Source organism: Perkinsus marinus (assembly GCF_000006405.1).
Source record: "Perkinsus marinus ATCC 50983 genomic scaffold scf_1104296969616, whole genome shotgun sequence".
In the NCBI taxonomy this organism is placed as follows: domain Eukaryota; phylum Perkinsozoa; order Perkinsida; family Perkinsidae; genus Perkinsus; species Perkinsus marinus.
This window is the reverse complement of record NW_003202759.1, coordinates 32,511-41,471: the sequence shown is the minus strand read 5'-3', so window position 1 is coordinate 41,471 and position 8,961 is coordinate 32,511. Positions and strand designations below refer to the sequence as shown.

Genomic DNA, 8,961 nt, shown 5'->3' with positions numbered 1-8,961 from the left:
GCATAGAGCCCGAGAGAGACTACCCATCAATGATGCAGAGAGCATATATACGAGCTTTGTATAACGACGATGCCATAACCATCATAATAGTAAAGTTTTGAGCGTCTTACCCAAGCCCACATATTACCATTATCGTAGGTTTCGAGTAGACGATCCAACTCCCTCTTCACTGTAGCCGAGTCGGTTCCATTAATCATCGTACTAGCCTTATTTGGACTCTTTGTAGACGTGAGGGAGTTGTGTCGACTGTTTACCATAATGTACTACTGTCAGAGTAGTACAAAAAGGAACTAACAGGGATCAGCGATAAACCTAGGAGCGACGCCACTCCTGACACTATTAGATGAACCCGTCAAGAAATCTATGTGGTACTAGCAATCGCGTTCTCCTAATCGTTCGAAAGGACCATTTGCGAATAACACAAGCTTTACGATTGAAACTAATATAGTGTATATGTAGCGTAAGCTCCTGATAACGCGTTAGGGCGGCAGCTCGGATAAAGCTATCAACCAATGGCTGATGAGGCCATGGACACCGAGCACCACCATGACATTGCCCTATATGTCCAATCCGAAACTCTGACAATAACAAACACATACACGAGGGTCGACTCAGACAGATGCTGGAATCTACACGAGCTCCCGACTATCACAACTCTGTGGTGGCACCCCCACGGAAGAAATGCTCAACAACAGTCGAGTTATCCCACGAAAAGCAAAAAACATGAACAAATCCACAACTATGCACGAGGATGGTATACTTCCCAGTGGGAAGTTCCCACGTTCGTCTACTTCTCGCAAACTCTCCGTGACGGGTCTCACACACCACGAACAAGGCTCGAACAGTATTTCACAAAGCCATCGTGAAGGCGTCCAAAAAATTCAAGCTCAACCACCACAGCGCTACCCCATCTTCAGTGAGTATACACACTAATCACATGTCATCGAGCCTCTGTGTGTGGACGGTGAACCTTTCACACAATAGTACATTATCTATTACAGACAGTAGAGGGATGTACACGCTTATGACAGCGGACTAATAAAACGTCCACCAGATACTCCCTCACTAGCAAATCGATTCTTATGGCGAGCGCTACAGCCACTTGTGATGGGGGATGCTCCTAGGCTTCCCGTCCAGGAGCCCGTCCGAGCGAGGCCCAGGCCCTTCCTAGTGCTTGATCGCGGTCTGGGGCCACTGGGGCCGCCGGGCTTGGCATCACTTATACATTTAATCCGAGATTCTGATCACTGAAGATGATGGTACCATCGGATGGCATAACCCACTCAGTTCACTAGAAGAATATTCCAGCGGCTACCCACGACCCTCAGCCCTGAGAATCATCTAACTACTCGCTCAGTCGTCTACTTGCATCACTTCCTCTGCAGACGTTGACTCTACTTTCTTGTAGGACTCCCCAGATTGACCACACCACAAAGCGTTAATGAGACTATTGAACGGTACACCGCGATCGACGACTGGACGTTCGAGCAGCCATCCTCGGGGCAACTACATGAGCATGAAGGGGGTCATCTTGAGGGTAATCGACGAGCTCAGCCTTCACTACCTTCTGATGGACCTAACATGTTACCTGCGAGGAAGAGCACTACATTAAGCCCACTTGGATCTCCGGTTCCTTCAGAGTTATCCCCGCCAGATTCGCTGCTATCTGATAGAATGCAGTGGCGACCTCATCACCAGTCTTCGCCGAGACGAGGAAGTGTCCACTCCTACAAGATGCAGTAGATCATCATCACCTATGGAGTCGCCCTACATGCCTCGTTCCAGAGCGAAGACACTGTGCTTGGCTCGGCTCACCATACGCATGTGCTCAAGGTCGTCCTTGTTAGCCATTAGGAATAGCAACCTATCAATAGCTGCCACATGGCCACAGCCAGAGGAAGGTCCTCACGGGAAGTCGGGCTTCTCCTCCGTCTGGCTATTCCTCACTGCCCTGAGAGGCGCAAAATAACTACACGAACAAAAGAGGAGCTCTGGACACCCGTAAACAAGATGCAGCCAATCGTTGAGATCTTGAAAGCTCTGATAGCTAGTGATATCATACACCATAATCACTGCATCCGAACCATAGATGTACCTATTCTGGCGACACGCCATCATAACGTACCATCCGATCCCATCTTGTGGACGTAATAATACGAGGATTACAGGTAAACATATTGCATATAAGCTAGCGATAAAGCGACAGCCCCAATGCATTCGAGTTTACTATGATAGTTCATACGAGTATTGTATGATCAGTTTACTCTACATTATATCATCCCATAGGGTACTAGAGGGACTAGTACACGGGCCTGCTCAAAAACATGAGAGAGGACATTCTCCAGGGCAGTCCATCCACATCGTATTGCGACTACCACATTCATGCACTCGACGATATGCCCACAGACAGTGCTCTTCCTATCGGCTACTCCCACCTCTACCCGGTAGAGGTAGTAGCCCTTCTTCCTCATCACCTGCTGATCATCTTCCCACCAATGCTCTGCCCACCAATGTCCCACACTTGTAGGCATACATTAACATCTCCCGGCAATACCAACCGCTGGATGCAGCCGCCAAGCTCAGCAACACAGTGAGATGAGGAAGCCTACTACCTTTACGAAGAAGTCGAGGCCGATGGTCTGCTTGTAGGAGGCACTAAAACCACCATCACAGAACCTGTGAGCCAAGGAGGTCTTCCCCACCGCTCCATTGCCGATCAGAATCACCTGGACATCACCTCTTCGGACCCCAAGCGGACGGACACATCTAGACAGCTCACTTTGTATTGTCGACTTCGCAACTCTTCACCATCAGAACCCTCCTCGTCGCTGTCGGCGGGCAGCAGTCCCCTTTGCTTAGGCATTCAGATAGATTAAATAGCTGATATATGAGGAGCTCACCTCCTACGAGCAGTAGACTGAGTTCATTAAATTTTCATAGGATCCTCATGCGACTCGTTCGCCTCTCCTTACCCTCCTACCGTTAGACTAGGCCACATCGTAGGTGGTTACAGTGTTATAGTATCACCACAGTGCTATTCAATCACTGCTACGCTTGCCATCCCCCCTTCCCACCTCTAATCGGAAGCTCATCTGGCCTCAACGGAACTGTATGGAGACCCTCCATGAACACTCTAATCACAACGCCTCATTCGGACAAACCAACGGTTCATGGATCAACCGCAGCAGAGCCGCCGGACACAATAACGTTGACCCTAACAGACTCATTCGAAGGCCGACGAGAGCCCGTCAGACGCGTATCCGGATGGAATGTGCCTACAACAGCAATGAGGGAATCTCACTACGTTTTCTTCGCAGTGCGTTGACGACAAAGATATCATCTCCACGAGAGCACACCTACACCCATCCAGTGCCCTCTTTTCCTCCTCTTTCCTCATCTCATCAATCCGCAACTGCGACGCCCGTCGCGTAGCCAACAACTGCTCGTGAATCGGCACTCCCTAGAGTCAGTGGTAGCCCCCATGCAATTGACATCATCATCATCCTACCCCTCGGGGACGGTGAAGTTCCGACAGCCTCGCTGAATGCGGGTCTATCCGAGGCGTGAATGTCGCTTCCTTGTCCACTTCCGGCTCAGCGCGTTTCAATCTAGTAGATTAACAACAATCGTATGAGCCGCTTCCTCTGGATGCACCTCCCACTTGGAGTTCCTCTCCCTCGCACTAGTGGACACAAACAGATGGCTGGAGGGCTTCCGAGACAGGCGAAGTTTATAATCGATTGCCGCGATGAAGTTCTCTAGGCTTACCGGCTCGCCCGACTCCTCTACGTAGGATACAATATGTGATACCTAATACCAACAAGGAGGGGACAAATCGCATAGTCGTTTACCGTACCAATTCCATCTCTCCAGAGTCGTCCAGGCCAGCCTTATTCAGTGTCATGGGGTTAATCCACTCACTTGGATCCTCCGCATGGGGTACACCTACAGTCACTGGTGGCACGTTTCCATCTAAAGTGGGCCCCCATAAAACCGGTAAATGACTCAGGTGCGCGTTGCCAGAACACATGTGCACCTCCGATACGTTCCGAGTTCTAGGGGGTAGTTGTGACGCGCAATACTGATGCGTGCCAGGCCGAGTATGAATATTCTCGAGATGAACTTTCGTCCCATCTTGCGTAGTAATCATCAAATTCATGTCATTTTCTGCGGATGATACGGCGGCCGCATGTGACCCTGGATGAAACCCTCCCCGAAGACTGTCCACTATCGTGTCATCGCGATGCCAAATTTCCACAGCAATGCCTCCGAAGCACCCTTTTAGGGACTCTCCCGTTCGACTCAGTTTTATAATACGTCATAAACTGCTATGATAGCCACGGAGTCGCGCGAACATTCCCAATCAACCCCGAGCGATCTGAAATCTTATAGTCCAGTTTCGTCTAACCGTCACCTCAGAATACGGATGGATTCCACCCGAGTTAGCCTTAACACCAATACACCACCCACCTCCCAGAGCTGCATACAACCTCTCATACTTCTCCATCCTCCTCTGTTCCAATATCTCCCTACTTCGACTCAGGGCTTTAGCCTCAGAGGACAATTCCTTCGCTGCCTGCATACCATCATCCTCCCCACTCAAGCCACGGTGCCAACCTTCACAGCAGCCGACTCGGACTCAGCCGCTCTCCTCCTCAAATCCACAGACTCGCAATACAACCTCTGAACGAATCCCCTTCATAGACCCTTGCACACTCCCCCACCTACGTTGAAAATATCACCCGATGGTCGCCGCCGCTGTGGCATCAGCAGCTTTGAACCACTCCGTTGGGCCTTAGACCGACCAGCTGTCCGTGCTGCTGCCGGTGGTGAGTCAAACAACAAGCGCTCTCTAGGGGGACTTCCTTCAAGACTCTCATCACCTGAGAGAGCAGTACCACATTCTACGAGTACGAGGATCACCAGCCCACCTCGGGCAGACCTAGGCCAACAAGGTGAGGGGAAGGCTGACGAGCCTTGACCTTCCGACACAGCGCCTATCCAGTCAGCGCCATAACAGCTGTCATCGGCCCAGCAACAGCTACTACTACTACTACTACTACTACTACTACTAGCAGCAGTCGCTCGCCTTAGTCCGTGACGGCCGCCCCCATGTGTTAAAGAAGAGTCACTATCGGGAGCGGACGCGTCCTTCCTGCATCTGATGGGGCGAGTGAATGCAGATAAATGAGCACCACTCACGAGAGCCTCTTGAAGAACATCTCCCTACTCCCATCCCTCGATGGCCGATCATGCGCCATGCCAATATTCGGCGCGAATGTTACCCCCTCTGGCAGGTAGCTTTCCCATTCTACCCGTCGCTCCTACCGAGGCCGCCCTCCTCATACTATGACCAAAGCCCCACCCACCCTCCTCTGGGAAGCATCTTCATAGAGCATCTCGAATGGACTCTTCCGGAAGGGATTCCTCCTCTGGGCGATGAGTGACGACTTCGAGTTAATATGCGGTCTGCACTTAGTAAGTAAATGACTCATTGTCAACCGATAGGAACCCTTCCTGACGATACGCCCCCACCTAAAGGAGCACTCCTCCATCCGCTGCCTCTCTATCTCCCCTCGCAACTGCGCTGTTCTCTCCCTCCTCTTCCACCTCTGCTCAGTCGCTTCCTACCCCAAAAACTCTTCCAACAACATCACCCAATGCCTCACATCAGCCGAGGCAGCCTTCGAGCCGTTCAGCCGGCTCACCCCTGGACACATCCTCTGACTTTCACCTACCACAATCGGCACAAGCTGTCTTCGAGTAGGTCCACCCTAACCTCACCAATAGCTGGCTTGAATGTAGCGCCTCTCAACTCCGCCTCTTCCCGCTCCGCGACGTAGTCCCTCTGGAGGTCCACAAGATGTCGGATTTTCCTTGCAAGCGGATCAAGTTTCCTATTGATCCTTTCCTCCTCCGCCACCCACCTCTCATGCATAGTGTGGAGGCGATGTCCCGGTGGCTGAGGATTCTCTAGAGAGAACCTGTCCGGTGGATGGCCATCCGCAATGACGACCCAGGCATGCAGCAAGGCCGAAACAGTACGGCCCCCCACACGAGCACGTAGAGAGAGGGGATAAACTCTACTATTTCACACATATACCATCGAGCCCCTCACCCTGTCATCCCTTCCTTCGACGAAGACGACCGCCGTGGAGACGAGTCGCGCTGCTCTCTCAGCTGAGTTAGCCTTCGTTGCCTCGTCCCAGCATGGTCGTGGAGTTTGGCAAATACTGACGATGATGATGATAGTGACGAGCTTCGCTCCGCCTTCTGCTTAGACATCCTTCTTTGCGCTGTCATAAGCAATGCGCCGCAACGAGTGCAGCCAGCAGACCCACGAGGCTGGCGCCTTGTAGGAGGAGGTCGACAGCCGCCCCTCATCCCTCCTCGGCCTCTGCTCCTCACGCCACTCCACACAACGTCATTACTCCTCTTCCACTTCCCTCCTCCACTGCTGTCCTTGCAAGAAGAGCATCTCAAGCCAACGCCGCCTCTTTGGCAATCTCACCACTATAGTGGGGGGAGGATCAGCAGCAACAGCAGCAGGCGCAGTTAGAAGCCTTCTACGGGGGGCGACCCCTCGTGGTGGGGAATCTTCACCCGGAGATGGTACGGACTCGTCCAGAACCGAAGAACCTACGGATCACTCCTTCTGTAAGGGATCCATCATCGTCGCCCTCGCGTTCTCTAATCCTGCCCAAGCTCAACCTACGCCGGTCCAACCCGCGCAAGTCGAATTCCATCTTATCCCCCTCCTCCTCCTCCCTCCCCTCCTCCTCCTTCTTACTGCTCCTCCTACTGCTGCTCGGCCCCCGACCCATCATGCGTAAGTCCTCCCGTATCCTCTCCCCAAGCGGCCCTGAGTACAACTCACTAGGCTGTGCGTCCAACAGCATTACCCGCTAGCTCTAACGGCAAGTCGTTGTCCATGAGGAACTGCTCAGCTACCTCCTCCACATCGTCCCCCTCACGGACCAGGATGATACCCTTAGGCTGGCTTGGGCTTATTTCCACCACCACTCGCAGTATCGGATCTGCTTACATCACTGGGGACACTTTCCGCGCTAAACCAACGGCTACAAAGTCTCCAATATTCCATCATACCTTTATTGTTCATAAAAGATGATGAACAAGGCAAGGTTGAACATCTAATGAGCTGTAAGAGTGTGTGAAAACCCACCGATGAAATAAATAGCCGTGAAATTCCAAAGGGCGCAGCTATCCTTACGGTGAGGACAGCACCCATCGTCCTGTGAACTACTATGACTGCCCACTCACCTCCACAGCATGGTGCCACCCTAACCCTCCCCTCTTCCCCAAACTCATCATCCTCTTCCTCCTCCGCAAGACCTACGAGTTCCGATGAGCTCCCCAAAGAGCAACTTCGACGGAAGCTAGCAGCCCTCCTGGCCATCGTAGGCGTTGGGACCGACCACAACGGCGACGAGTCATTCTGTATTGCCTCTAGTGGATTATCAAAGGACCCTTCCAGTGCTGGACGAGCCATCGCTATTACCCTACTACCACTACTGCAAGGGAAGGTCCATCCTCCTCATCCTCATCATTGACATCATCAACTACGATCAACTTCGACAACATTAAAGTGAAACTTGTGTAAAACTTTTATGCAAAACTAATCACTCAAGCTCCCTAAGCCTCCGCCACCTTCCTCACTGCCACTGCTCGATCCCCCTTTTGCTACCTGCCATCACAGCCGATACAGGCAAGTCTCAAGACAACTCGCCCACCTCAGTAGTAGTGGTAGTAGTAGTAGCTGCTACAGCGGTAGACATCCATGGTGGGTAGGTCTTCTCAGCATCCCTGGTGCTCGTACCATTGGGCCTACCCCGACAACAACAGCTAAGATCGTCCGATACAACAGAGTGGCTGCTCCTCCCTTCTACCCATCCTCCTTGACCTCGCCTGATAGCAACGCTAGAGCCTTCTTCACATCACCCAACTCGTCCTCACAATCTCCCTCACTCGACGACGGGCTCCATACAAGATAGGACCTGTACACTCACGATGATGATCAGCCAGTCCAGAACAGGTAGAGAATGAATACCCCTCCTCCTTAAATCCAACTTCTTCCATCAACTTCCTCGCAGCTGATCCCGTATCGAGCTGCGCTTGGAATCGAGGGGTTCGCAAATTTACTCGTCTGAACTTATCCGATTTCGGATTATTCACCTACAACATGGATCGGCATACACATCAGATACACTAACTAGCGTGAGGCAGCAATACGTCAACAAATATGCGGGTAGTGAGAGCCTTGGCAACCTCTGCCCACGAGCCTCTGCCTAGTCTACCCCTTACCAGATTCCCCAAGAGCATCTTAGCAGTGCCCTTCATCCTATCATCCATCTCTCTAACGACTCCTTCTAAGTCCTTCTTCTCCCCAGACTCAGCAGTATCGGCCGCTGCCTCACTGCCTACCGCTGTCGACTCAGTCGCCACTACTACACCTACCACTGACAAGTACCGTCTCCTCCACCCATCGTTCGTATCACTTCTATCCACTCCTCTCTCCTCCTCCTCCTCATCTACACCATCCATCACAACCCCACCAGCTTTCACTATCAGCCCTTCACCACCAGTACTAGCTTCGCTCCGCGAAATTGAAGCAGCAGTAATCTAATATTTTCACAACTGCCTTTTCGATAGGAACCTCTCAATTGCAATTTCACCTCCTTCAACGCCATGATGAGATCAGCATGTTGCTTCAACTGATTCCTCCGCATCTCCTCTAGCATTTTCACAACCCTATCGTCTCGGCTGTCTGCGGAGTTCTCTACTGCACTCCTTCCTTCCCTCTCCTTCAAAGCAGTCGATAGTGAATACAACACTCACACGGCAGCCTACCCCTTCCTTCTTCCGCTCAGTTTCTCGAGCTAGCAGCTCCATCAGAAGCCTCTCTCGCTCGGACGATGCCTCAGTGACTTCTGAAGGCCACAG

The 8,961-nt window shown here is 51.9% G+C and overlaps 2 protein-coding genes across 2 annotated transcripts; both read right to left on the bottom strand.

Moving 5' to 3' along the window:
• Window positions 1-1,447: 1,447 nt before the first annotated feature.
• On the bottom strand, window positions 1,448-2,863 carry Pmar_PMAR019804 (Rab6, putative; the record flags this gene model as incomplete). Its single annotated transcript, XM_002767891.1, has 7 exons — window positions 1,448-1,576; window positions 1,619-1,727; window positions 1,772-1,874; window positions 1,980-2,095; window positions 2,475-2,560; window positions 2,613-2,726; window positions 2,780-2,863. 7 exons carry the CDS (start codon window positions 2,861-2,863, stop codon window positions 1,448-1,450), a joined length of 741 nt encoding a protein of 246 aa, XP_002767937.1.
• A 740-nt stretch (window positions 2,864-3,603) lies between these two features.
• Pmar_PMAR019803 (hypothetical protein) lies at window positions 3,604-8,910 on the bottom strand (the record flags this gene model as incomplete). The annotated part of the gene is made up of 24 exons (XM_002767890.1): window positions 3,604-3,810; window positions 3,857-3,972; window positions 4,471-4,576; window positions 4,618-4,683; window positions 4,729-4,883; window positions 5,073-5,161; window positions 5,203-5,324; window positions 5,370-5,469; window positions 5,536-5,627; window positions 5,670-5,734; window positions 5,785-5,962; window positions 6,119-6,233; window positions 6,432-6,639; window positions 6,716-6,862; window positions 6,903-7,037; window positions 7,282-7,353; window positions 7,669-7,705; window positions 7,752-7,845; window positions 7,908-8,015; window positions 8,069-8,193; window positions 8,323-8,471; window positions 8,517-8,640; window positions 8,694-8,822; window positions 8,869-8,910. 24 exons carry the CDS (start codon window positions 8,908-8,910, stop codon window positions 3,604-3,606), a joined length of 2,781 nt encoding a protein of 926 aa, XP_002767936.1.
• Window positions 8,911-8,961: the final 51 nt, after the last annotated feature.